Source organism: Myodes glareolus, chromosome 23, assembly GCF_982192425.1.
Source record: "Myodes glareolus chromosome 23, mMyoGla1.1, whole genome shotgun sequence".
Taxonomy (NCBI): domain Eukaryota; kingdom Metazoa; phylum Chordata; class Mammalia; order Rodentia; family Cricetidae; genus Myodes; species Myodes glareolus.
Window position 1 is genome coordinate 56130721 of NC_142048.1, and position 15966 is coordinate 56146686.

Consider the following 15966-nt stretch of genomic DNA (forward strand, 5'->3'; position numbering starts at 1 on the left):
GGGCCGAGGTGCGCTTGGGAAACTGAAGGTTGTTTTCTAAAAGTTTATTTGAAACTCTGTTTATTCCTATGCTTCCTTGATTACCTGTCTATCATCTGTCTATCTACCTATCTACTTAACATCTATCATCTGTCTGTCTGTCTATCTATCTATCTAATCTATCTATCAATCATCTATTTACTTATCATCTACCTGTCTGTCTGTCTGTCTATCTATCTATCTATCTATCTATGTTTTTTGAGATGGTCTTTAACTTTCTAACTACGCTGTGCTGAATCTCCCTGCGTGGCCCACGTCGGCTTTGAGCTCACAGCAGTCCTCCTGCTTCAGTGTTCCTTGTTCTGGGATTACAGGTCTAAGCCACCTCACCTGGTTCCTAAACACTGTTGTAAATGGTAGCTGGCTTTCCCCAATTCATAACAATGCACAGCTAGCCCACAAAACCAGCCTAGTTGAATTTTCCATTCTGAAGATGAACTGTGTTTTAAAACTTAGGAGACAGTGGCCTAATTAATACTAAAGCAGGAAATATGCCCAGATAAGTAGCCATTCCTTCTTTTTGATTAAAAAAAAAATCCAACTTTTCAAAGAACAGAGGTCATTGATACTATTTTGTCCTGTTTTCTGATCAGTGAGGGTGTCTCATCTGTTGTGTGTGTCCCAGGGCGCCCTGGGAGGAAGGGTTCAGGGTGCACACTGTTTTCAGAGCTAGAGCAGGGAGGGTCCAGGTGTGATATAAGGCAGTGGGTTCTGAACTGAGTTCCAGTGTGGCTGGTAGCGGGGCAGTGGCTTGTCTGGGGACAGAAGTGCAGCGCGCAGCTGGGAGTGACTGACAAGATGGGCAATGGTGCAGTAAGCCCAGCAGCCCCTGCGTGTGTGTGAAGGGTCACATGCCATGCGCAGCTCCCACTAAGCACGCACTCCTCAGAAACCTTTGTTTTCATGGTCCTCCACTTTTGGATGTTGTTTGTCCACACTTAAAATCCAGTTGACATCCAGTGCATGAAGCTGTGTGTCTGTGTCAAGGCCCTTACCTGGTAGGAATCTGAGGGTTGGCTGTGGTGAGCTCAGCCCTCAGCACTTTGTTTACCCAGGCTGATTGCTTGCGCTCTGCCTGGGCTTCCTCTGGAGCTGGCTGTAGTGCCGGTGAGGTCGCTGGGTGGGGAGGGTAGAGACTGAGGGTGAGCAGTGGCTCCTGGTGGCCATGCAGCGCTGCATCTTGATGTGTTGTGCCCTTCTGCGTCCTGGCGATGCCATCTTGCCTTCTTGGATGATACTGGCTGCTGCAGCTTCTCGTTTTCCTGTTCCTCTCTGTACCTCAGTGCACTCTGAAAGCTCTTAAGTAAACCCCTCACTGGTGGTTAATAGCTGCTCCCTGTGTTGTGGTTAAAAAAGAAAAGGATAGGACTCGCTTTCTAACATGTCACTGATGGATTTCTGTATGCGCCCCCTTCCCCCAACCCCGCCACTTCTCCCCAGTCACACCCTTTCTGAAGTGAGCGCTGGGTTTCTGGTCTTCACTTTATCACAGAGAGAGGTCTTCCTACCATTTTTCCACTCCTACATGCCTTAGGGAACTCCCATTGGGGCACGAAGCCTGGCATCCTCTGAGCTAATTTTTCAATTTGTGTCTCTGTGTATCCACACACGTGTATAGGCAGCCTGCCTCCCCTTTTGTGTTCATTGCCGTCCTGACTCCTCTCAGCAGACCTTCTGTCTGCTGTCCACTGGGTGTTGAAGCTGGGCAGCCAGGTTTGAGTCCTGTTACCCACCCAGCATTGTGAATGTTTGCTCTCCTTTCCTTTGTGGATAAAGAGTCAGTCTGATGTCAGGAAGTGGTCATTATAGAATGCTTGGCCCTGGGGATGTTTCTGAATGACAGCTGCTACAGTTGACTGACTGAGACGCGGATGAGAGAGACGGGGGGGGGGGGGAGAGAGAGGGAGGGAGAGAGACAGAGGTGGGGGCACTGTGTGGGGCTTGACTGCTGGCCCAGGGCCTGGCTAATTCACTGACCCTGAGAGGCCTGGCTCCTTTCCAGACTGCTGCAGTCTTCCTTCTGTCCTCCAGCCACTGCTGCTGGTGAAGCGCTGTGTCCTGAGGAGCACAACTTGGGCTCTCAGCCCCTACCTCATATGTGCAGGGCCTGGGTGCCCAGTTTTAGTCCATGGTCTGTTTATGCTTTCTGCTCCTCATGGCAGAATCCCTGGAGATTCCTCTCCAGTTGTGTGATTTGCCCACATATCTGTTTCTACCAGAGCAGTTAGGGGCTCACCAGGGCGAGGCTCTTTCCATCCTTGTCTTCTCTTCTTCATAGCGTTCCTTTCTGCTCTAAATGGGACACTAATCAAGAAAAGCAGTTCATCCCCCCCCCCCAAAGTCACAATCAATATATGTGCTTGGCTGGCCTGAAATTCACTGTTGATGAGGCTGGGCTTGAACCCACAGAGATCCACTTGTCTCTGGGTCCTGAGTGCTGGGATTAAAGGTGTGTGCTACCACACCCAGCTTAATCCTCAGCTTTTGATAATATTTCTTTTACCAACTTTGTGTTAAGTTTTATTAATCAAAGTCAGGGTAAGTTCAGGATTTGCTTTCAGGGAGTTAAGAACCTGTGGTTGCTGGTTACAGGGTCTGGCTTCCCGCTTTCTGAGGGTAGTGCCATTTGTGACTCATGAAGGGAGCTCAGATTACATGTCAACAGGTTGGTTTTAAAATGTATGCCTATGCTGGAAATAAGTATAAACAATAAAACAGGTAATAACTCTTGTAATATTATTTTTAATCTATAAACAGGGAGTTTTGAAAAATAAATGGTCAATCCTCTACCTCCTGCTGAACCTCAGTGAGGACCCTCGCAAGCAGGCCAGCAAGGTGGGTGAGCGCACCTCAGCAGTGTCCCATGGGATGCATCTACCGTGTTTTCATAGGAGGGAGGTTAATAGGAGAAAAGCAAAAGGCCCACCAAGCCTAGGAGTCAAGTTACTTCTTCTTTTCCAAGGGCAGTTTCTAGAAGATGTGTTTACAAGTTGTGTTATTCTGATGTAACAATGTGCACTGAACAGCCCGAGTTGTTAAAGAATTGACACTGTGAAATAGGACCATCCTGAGCTGGGAAGCCGAGGGGGCTCATGTTCTTCCAGGTGTGGGGAGCACTTGTCATTGTCATATCAGCAGGCTTCCTGCTGTAAATCCCTGTGCTCGTCCCTGATGTACAGTCTAATACAATAGAATGTTCTGCAGGCATTTGGCTGACAAGAAGCTGAGGAGTGTGGGCGGAGGATTTGTTCCAACCTCCTTGTTAGGTAGCAGTGATAGACTTGTAAACTTGTTTGTGTTTTCTGTCGGAGTTTAGAGAACACCTAATACTGTCAATTATAACAGTTCTAAAGTATCTCCACTGGCTTGCTTGAATAAGTGTGAAATTCAAATCCAGTTCCAGAAATAGCATGGGGATGGGAATATAAAGGTCCTGTGGTTGGGCAAGGTCCTGCAATTTCTTACCTGTGTGTTTTCAATGTACTTCATTTCAGGTAACTAGCTATGCTTCATTATTTGCACAAGCATTACCAAGAGATGCTCACTCAACGCCTTACTACTATGCCAGGCCTCAGACCCTCCCCTTGAACTACCAGGACCGCAGCACACAGGCACAGAGCTCTGGCAGCTTGGGCAGCAGTGGCATCAGCAGCATCGGCATGTGTGGTCTCAGTGGCCCCACACCTGTGCAGCCTTTCCTCCCTGGGTAACTTGAGCTCACATACATGTAAACACACACACACACACACACGACATGATAGAACCAGCGGCATCCAGGGGCTTATGTGTGTCTTGCCCATGTTCCTAGGGTGTTGTGTCTGTCTCGGTGTTGGAGGTCTGTCCCCAGGTTTTCAGCTAGGCTCTTTTAAGAAGCAGCAGGGTGAACTGTCTTCAGGCTGTGATTTTCAGACTCACAGTTAATGCTGTGGGCAGAGGATGGAAACCTGAAATGTGCAGCTAGGACAAGGCAGTGTGGGCTTTCAGCTTTCTCTCCAGTCTGCTTATGCTGAGATAGCATTCAGGGCTGAGAGGAAAGCAGGTCTCTATGCAGTTAATGGACATCAGATTCTTTTCTGTTAAGTACACGTTTTGTGTGTAGGTAATCAGATGGCTTAGCTTCTTACCTTCGTCATTCCTGGTGATCTCAGTATCACAAGGTTGAGCTGGATAATTTTCCAGAGGAGCAGTGGTCAGAGAATAGGCATCAAAAGCATGCTGTATTCCATGTGAGCACAGTGGAGTCACAAGTCACTTTGACTTATAAAGTGGTACAGAGGGTATTGAATGTGGATTGCGTGGACCACACACAGGTTGCTCTGTGATGAGCCTGTGACATTTGCCAATAGCACTTAACAGCTGGCCCAAAGCCCATATTTGGCTGAAAGAGTCTCATGTGTGACCTTGGAACTTAGAGTGGTTATTGTTGTCATGAAAAAGTGACATAGACAGTTTTGAGCTGAACTAGGCTTTTAGTTTACATTTACAATGCTTTTTAGATGTGTAGTATTGCTGAGCCTGTCTCCACTGAGGGCAGTGCAGGGCAAGAATGGCAGTGCTCCTCATCCTGAGGGCAGTGCAGGAGGGGCGTGGTGGTGCTCCTCATCCTGGGGGCAGTGCAAGACGGGCGTGGTGGTGCTCCTCATCCTGGGGGCAGTGCAAGACGGGCGTGGTGGTGCTCCTCATCCTGGGGGCAGTGCAAGATGGGCGTGGTGGTGCTCCTCATCCTGGAGGCAGTGCAGGAGGAGCGTGGTGGTGCTCCTCATCCTGGGGGCAGTGCAGGAGGCGCGTGGTGGTGCTCCTCATCCTGGGGGCAGTGGAAGACGGGCGTGGTGGTGCTCCTCATCCTGGGGGCAGTGCAGGATGAGAATGACTGTCACACAGCACCCTGAGGGCAGCAGGTGCAATTGAGAGCCCTATGGCTCCTCCAGTCTTCCAAGAAGCAGTGGTTTTGTTACAGTTGTCTCTGGAAATCAACATCAGGTTCTTAGATTTTCATGGAGCAACTGTGATATGTTTTCCAGGTTACTTTGCCGCGCATTTTATGTATTTGTATATTTTTCAAATGAATTAAAGCTGAAAGATCTCTTTTCATAGTGTGCCTGCAAATGGTGGGGGTGGGGGCTGGTGGCCAGCAGCTGAGACAGGGTCCAGGTGTTGAGTGAATGAAAGGCTCTGATGATCTTGATGTTAAAACTACTTTAGAATTTCAAACTGCTTAGGTGTGGGTATATGTATGCTGTGTGTTTGCTGATAACTCAAGTAGGGTAGAGAAGCATGGAGAGCAGGAAGAGGTGTTACCTGGAGTAGGTCTACATGCTGAGTCTGCATCTGGACAGTGCGGGGGGGGGGGGAGCGGGGGCTGGAGCTGATTGTGTGGGCTCTGTGGTTTAGGAGACTCTGCACTAGTGTAGGAACACAAGGACAGTTCCTGGCATGTTTCTGTCTCTGGTGGACAGTCTGGTTGTCTGAAGCCGAAATGTCTCTTTTTTCTCTAGGCAGTCTCATCAAGCTCCGGGAGTCGGTGATGGCCTTCGGCAGCAGCTGGGGCCGCGTCTGGCGTGGACACTGAGTGCAAGTCAGTCTTCTTCACAAACGCCTACCTCCAAGGGTTTACCGAACGCCCTTTCTCGCAGCATGACGAGGTCAAGGAGAGACGGAGACCCAAGTGGTAAGATGTGTTTTGGTATTTAGAAGCCATTTTACTCTCGTCTTAAAGCTGGAACCTCACATGCAGTGATTCCTTAGTTTTCATATGATAAAACCCAGAATCTCTGCTGCGTCCTGCTACCTGCCCCCTCTTGGCCATCTGTCTGATTGATTTGTTGCCTCTGTTGTAGTCTGCCTTTTTGTCCCAGTCCCCTCCCCATCTCATTCTATTGTCCTTCCTGGGAAGTCACTCAGAGCTTCAGGAAGATCACTTCTTATGCCCAAATCCAAGCTCTGTGGAGGATGGCATCCCCTGGGTCATGGTACTGTGCTTAGCATGGTGCCGGTAATGTGAAGGAAACACACTGGCGTTTCTGTGCTGGGGAGAGGAAGACCTCTTTAAGGGTTTTTTTGTTTGTTTGTTTGTTTTGTTTTGAATTTGTTTTTTATTTTTAATTTTTTTCTTTATTTTACATTCCAACCACATATGCTACCTTCTCAACTACATTATTCTACTGTGTGTAAGGTGGGAACTCAGAGGGTGATGCTTACTTACCCTTGTGTGGAGCAAGCCTGTGCAGTGCACTGTCCTCAGCCTGCAGACCTGTTTCCCCGCGTAGCCAGAGGGGACCTGAAAGTAGATGAGAGTAAGGAGGAGCAGTGGGTAGGTAGGGACAGTAGTGGTTTCGCTGCTTTAACCTGGCGCACTTGCTGAGGCATAAATACTTACCTTCAGCGACAGTTTTAAAAACAGTAACAGTCTGAGTAGTTCTTGCTGCTTCCAAGAGATGCAGTTTAAGAGGATTGCAAATAGGTTAAAATAAGTGGTTGGATAGATGATTGTAAAGCGAACCACAGAGGAGAGAGGTGCCTCTGTCAGCATAGACTTCAAGTAGCCAGATGGAGGTGGGCCTTATGGACAGCCAAGGTCTGCTCCAGAGTCTGTCCGCACTAGGAGAGTTTACTCCTGCTCATGTCAAGGTGGACAGAAGAAGAAAGAAAGAGCAGGAAGCCATGTCTCACAGCTGGCTGTTAGCTGCTTCTTTGTAAGGACACGGTTAGCCTGATGGATGACTGCAGCCATCCTGCGCTCAGCCAGGGGTGTGCTCCAGCTGCACTCCGTGTGGTGCCTCTGCATCTGACTGCTTCCGAGTCTCCCTGGGTCTCCTCGGCATCCTGGGGTTCTGGGTGTTGCTCTTCTCGCCCTCATTTTTAACACCTTAAGTTTCTTGTAGCATTTGTTCAGAAGACCTGAGAAAACTGATGTCTTTTCTAGCCGCACACTCCATTTCTACTGTAGTTCACCTTGCAGTGAGCTGTTATTACCCAACCCCCTATCCTGTGACTACTTCCTATGGTTGGTTTGTGCTGTTGTTACCTGTCTGATGGTCATAGGGAGGCTTGTCTTCAAAGACTTCAGAGGGGACATTCCAGGAGCCCCACCCCTCTCTGAGAGACCATACTTTCTGTCTTACATTTCTCTTGCTTCTTGAGCTCACTTACATTCACACACCTCGGTAGAGTTGATATATGTGGTCTGGGAGCAAATGTATAACACAGCTAAATAGTCCTGCAGCTCATTTTACATGGAGAGTGTTCCTTACTGTCTTTTAAAAATCCTTTGCAGGCACTTTGGAAGTTACTGAAGCAGCACTTGTAAGAGATATTCTCTACGTATTCCAGGGCATCGATGGCAAAAATATCAAAATGAGCCACTCTGAAAACTGTTACAAAGTGGAAGGAAAGGTATGGGAACTGGATCCTGCCTGCAGTGTTCAGAGATGAGAACGCTCAGTGGGGTCCAGATGTCAAGCTTCTCACTGACTGCTCACTGACTGACATTCCTGAGTCTTAGTAGACTTGGCGTCTGATGAGTTTCACAGCTGGATGTGGTTCTTGCCCTGCCCATTTGTGGCTGATATGATCTGTCACAGGTCCTCTGTGGTAGTGCTTGCTTCCCCCATGAGTCCACTGATGGGGTTGCTGTAGTGAAGGTGGGGACCCAAGGAACAGAGGCCATTGTGGTGCCCAGTCCTGGACACAGCATTCCAATGCCGTCTTTCCACATCCCTGCTCCCGTTCTTGGCTTTTCTCAGCAGGACAAGGGTCATCGCTCCTTGTGTCTCTGAGGATTGTCAAGGTCCCTGGTGGGCACGCCCCAGAATGGTATCCCAGGGTGACACAGCAGGAGTCTGGTGTCCTCTCACTGTGTCCTCTCTGTTGCCATGCTTTCTCTCTTGGTGGTGTGGTAGTCTCTTCAGACTTTCTTGTGCTGGGTGATTAAGGTTAGACTCTTAGAACAGTGCCTGGGGCTGATGATGGGTTCTAGCGTTCACTTTTGAGTTTTGATTTCTGGTGTGTTTACTTTTCAGGCAAACTTAAATAAATCTTTGAGGGACACGGCAGTCCGGCTTGCGGAGTTGGGATGGCTACATAACAAAATCAGAAAATATGCTGACCAGAGAAGTCTGGACCGCTCTTTTGGACTTGTGGGTCAGGTATGTTCATCACTGTTAGGTTTGAAGTGCCTGATATCTTTAAGGTTTGAGTCAGAGCTCTTGTTCAGGACAGTCCTTGGTGACGGATGACGCTGTTAGTCAGGGTCTGCTGAGAAGATGCAACTCTGGGAGCTGGTGAACGGGTAACAGATGGAGGTCAGAGGAAAGAGCTCCAGCCGCCCTGGAGGATAAGGAATGCCCCACATTGCTAGTGCTACAGTCATGGGAAGTGGGAACCTGCTGCTGTCACTCCCAGATGCCCATGGCTGAGTCACTGATGGACCTGCATGTCCCTTGAAGCAGCTACCTGCTCCGACTGCTGGATCTTGAGGGGAGCAGCAGATAGAAAAGTGTGTGCAGGAGTTCTTCCAAAATCCCAGCCTCTTGCATAGGTTTGGTGTGTGAGCTTTTGGTCTCGGTTGCATTCTTAGGCAGTAGTTGTTGCCAGTGATATCTACAGAAATGTCTGGAGAGGATCACAGGCAGCACAGAGAGGTGCTGGAGTGTGGCTGGTGGCCAGGAGCATGGCAGGGGCAGCGTGGCTGGTGGCCAGGAATGTAACAGGGGCAGTGTGGCTGGTAGCCATGAGTGTTACAGAGGCAGTGTGACTCGTTGCCAGGAGTGTTACAGGGGCAGCGTGGTTAGTGGCCAGAAACTCAGCTGGAGTGTAGCTGGTGGTCAGAGAATGGGAGGGGCAGCTTGGCTAGTGGCTTGGAGTGTAACAAGGGCAGTGTGGGTGGTTGCCAGGAGTTGGACTCTGAAGTGAGACCTCCGAGATGGGGCTCAGCTTCAGTCTGTCACTTGGCATAGGTTCTGTCTATTCTTCATAGTTTCCTTCTGTAATAGGAAGGTGAAGAGGGAGTGCATAGTTAGCTGCTGGTCCCGAGCCTGCCAATGTCCTCTGGTACTGTCTGCTGTCCAGGGATTGGCCAGCTGACCACTGCCCTTCTTCCTGAGGGCTGACACTAGAAACAAGCCTAGCCGGGGCCAGAGCCTTTACTGACTTCACCTTTCATCCTGTCTGCGATGACAGTTCCTTTTTTCTGACTGAGCGGAATTCAGCGGCATTTCTCTATCAGCTGCTGTGAATAGTGCTACAGTGGTGGACACAGCACGGCTCTGCCCTCAGCATGCTGACCCTGCGTCCTTTCAACATGCTGACCCCGCGTCCTTTGGACACAAGCCCTGTGGTGTGGTGCTGGCATCTGGAAATTGTAATTTTTAATTATGTGAGGGGCCTCTGCATAACCCTGCCCCCAGTTCCGGTTTCTTGTCTCCATTCCTGACAATGGCGGCTCTTCCTGGAGTCAGGCTGCTTCTCAGGTTTTGGTCTACATGTCCCTGGTGCCCATTTTTTTTTCAGGTACCCATTGGCTGTGTCTTGAGAAATGTTCAATTCTCTCCTTTAAGATTCAGACTGAGTCTCTTCACCTTTGTGCATTCTGGGTACTGATGTTTGCCAGCTGTGTATCTTAGACATCTTATCACTGCAGTGTCATGAGAATCTTACAGTATTTACATCTTGTTCTCCTATTGAATTGATTACCCTGACAGTCTCTGAAATCAGCAAGCTGGTATTCATTCACTGATTCTGCAGAAGCAGAAGTTGTTCTACTGAAGTTTATCTTGACATGTTCTGACAGTGGGAGGCAGCCGCATGTAACTCCTGAAAGTGACTTTCCATCTCATTTCCTGCTGTGAAGTCAAGAAGTTATGGCTGACCACATTAGATTTGTTGAGTGCTCTTGTTGGGGTGATCTGCACCCCTGTTGGGTGGCTCTGTGTCTGTTGCCCTGGGTAGTAACTGTGCATGTTCTCTCTGAAGCCTCAGAAGAGCTCATCTCACTTCCAGTATGGTTCTCAGCATCCCTTCTCTCTGGCAAGCCCAGGCAGCCCAGCCCAGCTAACCACGCACTCTCTCTGGCTGTAGATGACAGTGCTCATGGAACCCTGCTATATGGACGTTTAGATATAGAGCTACCTGTAATTTCAGCTGTGTAGTCTGCAGGTTTGCATTCTCTATGCAATACTGCAGCTTGAAAGCTCTTGATCAGTTGATGAAACTGTTTATGTTTTAACCTTATATTTGCTTGTGGTTCTGCCCTCTTAGAAGATGGGGTGGCAGTTTTGTAGAACATGGTGATGTGCCTGAGCAAATTCCACACTGCTGTCTCTGGGAGCACTAGGGAGACTAGTAGTCTAGTAAGGACTTCTGTGCCCCTGTGCAGATTATTTCCTTATATAGAACAGTGCGTGTGCACAATGATGGGAGATGTGGAGGGTCGCCCTTCGTTGGGAACCCAGGCTTTCACCCCAAGGTCCGTGTTCCCTCGGTTGGGGCAGTTCATCTTACCAGTCTGACTTCAGAAGTGCTGTGTCTGCAAAGTTGGCATGCTTATCTTTAAAACTATAGAAGTTTAAAATGTGCATTTTTTGTTCATCTTTAGCTGAAAGGGCATTTTATTCCTCTGTTTGTTAAAATAAACCCATATTTTATGAGGTTGTGAATCACATTAAGGTGTGTGGGAAACCATGGAACTGCATATTTATTTAAAGAGGATAGATCTTAGCCTTTGCTGATGTGTTTATGGTAGCTTGTCTTACAACACAGACTTTGGGCTGAGTGCTCTGTTGATAGCCTTGGGTTCATGCCAGGAGGGTCTTATCATTATACTGTAGGCCAGTGGGGATATTCTTTACTGCTTCTGAGAGTGTTCAGGCTGGAGATGCAAAGAGAAGTGCTCAGTACACTGAGTGGGAATGTGAACCACGTCCAAGCTGGGGCTTCTAGAAGTTCCTCATGCTTCAAAGAGCATTTCAGGAACTCTGGCTCTAAAACTTAAAGGGCCATCCTCCAAGCTGACCACACCTATAGCTTCATGAGAAAAAGCCACATCCCCATTTCTCTTCACAAGGCTCGTGCTTCTGTTATTGGAACAGAGGCTGCAGGTCCAGGATTTCTGTTCTGCTGAGCTTCGTGGGGAGGTGTCTCCTCTCTCAGAGAGAGCCATTGTGTGTGCATGGCCATGCTTTAACCTCTTCATCCCTCCCATACAGAGCTTTTGTGCTGCCTTGCATCAAGAGCTCAAAGAATACTACAGGCTCCTCTCTGTTCTGCACTCCCAGGTAAGTGCTTCCCATGGAATCCTTCCAGTTCTCAAGGGTTAGAACATTGATGCTCTAGAGGGGATTTTGTTACTTCATACATATACAAGAGTAACCATTTCCATAATGCAAGATTTGTTCATTGCATCTTAGAGCCAATTAATTGCTCCTTTCAGGGTCCTGTCTACTGTATGAAGTCTTAGTTGTATGCAGTACGAAAGCGCTGTAGTGTTACAACGGGACCTTTGACTTTGTCGTTAGAATAGTTATGGCTTGTTTTCACTGTGTGGCTTAAGGGCTTATGGGATGTTCTCAGCTACTTCTGTTTAACCTCTCTCTGTTGTTTTCAGCTCCAGCTAGAGGACGACCAGGGTGTGAATTTGGGACTGGAGAGTAGCCTCACACTGCGGCGCCTCCTGGTTTGGACATATGACCCTAAAATAAGACTAAAGACCCTTGCTGCGCTGGTAGATCACTGCCAAGGTCTTCTGAGTTCCTTTTTTCTGTGCTTCTAGACTTTAGTGCAAAACTTGTTTGTAGGTGGGGCCCGAGATTCTGCTCGGCTGGAGGGTACACTCAGTGAGCAGATAATAGATATGGGCTCACGGGGAAAGTCACCCTGTACCAGTGTTGTCTGCTTATTAACCTGAGCCACTCAGGGTGCCACCGGGAGGAAACTGGGAAGGAGCTGCATCTGGTGACCAGGGCCTACCTGTGCTCCTACCTGCTCGCTTTACCTGGCAGCCTTCCCTGCCTTCCCATGCTCTCCACTCTTTGCTGCTCTCCCCCACTGAGTTGCCCAGGACCCGAACTTACACGCACCTGAGTCCAAGTTTACAACAGACTCTCCAGGGTAGCCTCCCTCACTTGTGCTAATTCTGTGAAACAGAGAGAAGTGGAACAAAACTAAGCCACTCCTCCATCCCTTCTCATACCACACCTCTGCCAGCTGGGCCCCTGCTGCCATCCATCTTTCCTGTGGCATCTTCACCTCTTTAGTAGCTAGTTGGTCACCAAAGCCTTGTAGCTGTCTTATCTGTCCTGTTTGGACTTTGGCAGATGTTGTTAAAGGAACTGCTCCTGGGTCCTAGGTGTCTGCTTATCGGCCCCTCTGCATGCACCCCAGAGCAGTCTGTGTAAGACTCAGGGCCACGTAAAACCCTCAGCTTCTAATACAACACTGATAATTGTGCTTGCATTGCTGGAAGCCATTCTGCCACTTCTGCCCTTCCACAGAGGTTCTGCTGGGCCCTAGCTGCCTATAAATGTCAGGTTGCACTGCCACTGGCAGGGAGCAGGACCTTGTGTGCCACACCCCACGTCTTGTCATTATTGCTCCTTAGACCCTTTGCTTTTCATGGATACTTAGGTGTGTACTAAACTGCAGTGTGAAATGGGAAGTTCAAGTGTCTAGACTGGGCAGCTGGTCACTTTTATAACTGAGAAACTCCTTGGCTGACTCCTGCTTGAGTGTGTGCAGAGCCTGGGCCTTTCTCATTGCATGCTGCTGCTAAATGTAAGGAGTCCTTAGTAACGGAGGGGAGCAGATGCACATTGTCTCTGCTACTTGACTCTTTTGTTTAATGTTAAGTGATTGGTTTATGTCATGAATTCAAATTTGGATATTTATTTCTGTGTGCGTTTCCTCATTCCCCTAGGACGGAAAGGGGGTGAGCTGGCCTCTGCTGTTCATGCCTACACAAAGACAGGAGACCCCTACATGAAGTCCCTTGTGCAGCACATTCTGAGCCTAGTGTCTCACCCTATCCTCAGCTTCCTCTACCGATGGATATATGATGGGGAGTTGGAGGACACTTACCATGAAGTAAGTACCAAGACTTGGGGTTAAGGGCTGTGAGCACTGCCTTGTCCAGTAATGTGACTTATCTCAACCATTTCATTTCCTCTGAACAGGACTGTGCCTGTACCTCATTTGAAGGCCATTCACATTGGGCATTGTGCCTTATTACATGGTTAGTGGTAAGCTGTTCTCTCAGGATCACTGCTGGGAGCTCAGCAAGGTGCACGTCAAGGCTCACTGGCTGACTGACCAGAGCGGCCTGGCCTCCCTGGGGCCTGGTGGCACAGCTTGGGAGGTGTCTCTTCACTTGGCCTCTTTATAAGCTTGATCAGCTGTGCTGCTGATGGTTTGAGTGAAGCAAGCTGACGGATGTGCTTGTCTCCTTCTGCAGTACAGTAGTTACGGTGTGAGGCAGCACGCAGAGCCATGCAGCAAACAGGACTTGGCAGTTGCTGGGGAACAGGCTAGGGACATCACACTCAAGCGTGTTGTCAGTGGCACTCAGAAGTGGAACGGCAGACATCTGATAAAAGTTGTATCATATACTAACACATACTAAGACGTTAAGAAATAAACAGATGCCACGCTAAATACAGCATTCATCATAAAACTGCCAATGTTTACCATGTAAGTGAGTGCAGGAGAGGTATTTTTCAGGGAAAGGGAAGGTTGAATTTAGGCCACATGCTTGCTAGACAAATGCTCCACCCCTAACCTGTGCCACCACCCTTCTTTCTGGAGTTCTGAAATGTGTGGTACAGACACTGACTTCTTGTGATTTAGGACGGTACGCACTTGGGTGTTCTTTTGAGGACACCTTGCTGCTGGGAATGTAAGACTTTAGGCCTTGACTTATTGTGTGCCTATATGTGCATGCGTGTGTGCGTGCGTGTGTGCGTGCGTGTGTGCGTGTGTAAGCCAGAAGTTAGTCTCATGTATTGCTCTTCAGGCACTTCCACCCTCACTCCTGAGACAGGGTCTCTTACTGACCTGGAAGTTGCTGAGCAGACCGGGCTGGCCATCCAACATGCCCCAGGAACTGGCCTGTCTGTGTCTCTAGAATTCAATTTACAATTACATGCCAATGCATCCAGGGTTTGTTTTAATGGTATTGTTATTTTTTTTCTATGTTTTTTCATATAATATTCTGATTATGGTTTCCCCTCTCTCAACTCCTCACAGGTCCTCCCTACTTCCCCGTCCATACCCAAATCCATACCCATTCTCTGTCACTAGAAAACAAATGAGCATCTAGAAAATAATAAAATATGATAAAGTAAAAACAAATTTGTCAGAATAGTACAAAACAAATGAATAAACAAAAGAAAAAGAGACAAAGGAAAGGCACAAGAACTATACATACAGAAACACACAGAGAAATCCCATAAAAACACAAAATTGGAAACTATATATCTATATTTGTCTATATCTAGATATGTAGATATATCTATTTTGGAAAACATATCTATCTAAATTGGAAACTATATATATATGTACTATATGTACTACAGAAACTATGTCTATCTCTATCTATCTATCTATCTATCTATCTATCTATCTATCTATCTATCTATCTATCTATCATCTATCTGTCTGTCTATCTATCTATCGTTTCCAATATCTATATATAGAAAAAAAAAGGACCTTATCTTATTTGAAATTGCACATGTTTAAGGATAGTGCCCAGAGTCCAGAAAAGGACTTTGACTCCTCTGGAGCTGGAGTTAGTAGGAAGCTGTGAGCCACCAAGTATGGGTGGTGAGAATCAAGCTTTCGTTCTCTGCAATTGCAGTACCTGCTCTCTCCAGCCCTGCCCAGGCTTTGTTTTCCTTCACCCACTGAACCGGCTCTCCAGATCTCAGTTTTGTGAGTTGCTAAGCGAGCGTCTTTGTTGAGTGCAGTAGAATTGGTTCATCTCGTCACTCAACAAACAACCCCAGTTCTTATTCTTCTCATGCTTTTCTGTTTACTTAATTTAAAATTCCTAGAAAAGTCCCACAAGTTCTGCAGACACCCCTGGGTCCTCCCCAGGGTTACCCGAGACCCAGCATGCCAGTACAGTGTCTCATTAGTATTCTTACCCATCCTCACCCCCAAAGGCTCTACAGTCGGATGCTAATGCAGCACCCCTGAATTTACACAGGGCACCTGCATGGCCAAGGCCCTTAGTTGTTTGTCTGCCAGTTCCTTGCCCAGTGACCCTTTGTTGGTGAGTGATGACTGACAGGTAGCAGTGCCTTCTGAGGTTGGGGCAGCGTGGTCTTTGCGAGGGTTGCTGCGCTTGCCCCTGCAGTTCGCTTTACCATGACTAAAAGCCGCTCCGTCACTGCTGGGTCTACCTCACTCAGCCTTCCCTCTCACCTGGATCTGTAAAGGTCGGGCCTGTTCAGGGCATTCTGTGGACTAGTGTAGGACACGCCGCAGGGGGCAAGATTCGCCCAAGCCTGTTTCAGTCTGGAATATTGGGTGACATTTGGCCATTTTCTGTCCCTGAGTATAGGACCCTGATGTCCTTCATTGTCTGGTGAATTCTATAAATAATTTTTATTTAAGTTTTAAGTTGCTTCTGGCAAGATTTTCCTTAAAAGTCAGTAGCTTAGAGAATTACATTGTGCATTTGATTACTGTGTAATGAAAATTTGAGGACTTTGCCTCTTTAGTTCCTATAATTCTTCCTTGGCATGGCTAAAGTGAGTTATAATTTGGTTGTGAAGCTGACTTTCTTTAAGTGCTGACTGAGTGGCTGTGTGTGAGCTGTGCAGTCACGGATCTCGTGTGGTGTATGGACTGTCTGCAGAGGAAGTGCTTCTTCAGCAAAGAGAACTGGAAAAGGAGCCAACTAGAACCTGTGAGCTGAAACCCCTGGCTGCTGTGGTC

The 15966-nt window shown here is 48.0% G+C and overlaps 1 protein-coding gene across 2 annotated transcripts in view; it reads left to right on the top strand.

Moving 5' to 3' along the window:
- Positions 1-15966, top strand: part of Tubgcp3 (tubulin gamma complex component 3) — a 74540-nt gene that overhangs the window by 11392 nt on the left and 47182 nt on the right. For both annotated transcript variants that reach the window (XM_048456195.3, XM_048456193.3), the window contains exons 4-11: positions 2797-2874; positions 3534-3745; positions 5535-5707; positions 7313-7431; positions 8058-8183; positions 11241-11309; positions 11639-11771; positions 12947-13113. In XM_048456195.3, the coding sequence (XP_048312152.1) occupies positions 2797-2874; positions 3534-3745; positions 5535-5707; positions 7313-7431; positions 8058-8183; positions 11241-11309; positions 11639-11771; positions 12947-13113 (1077 nt within the window). The remainder of the gene's footprint in view (positions 1-2796; positions 2875-3533; positions 3746-5534; positions 5708-7312; positions 7432-8057; positions 8184-11240; positions 11310-11638; positions 11772-12946; positions 13114-15966) is intronic.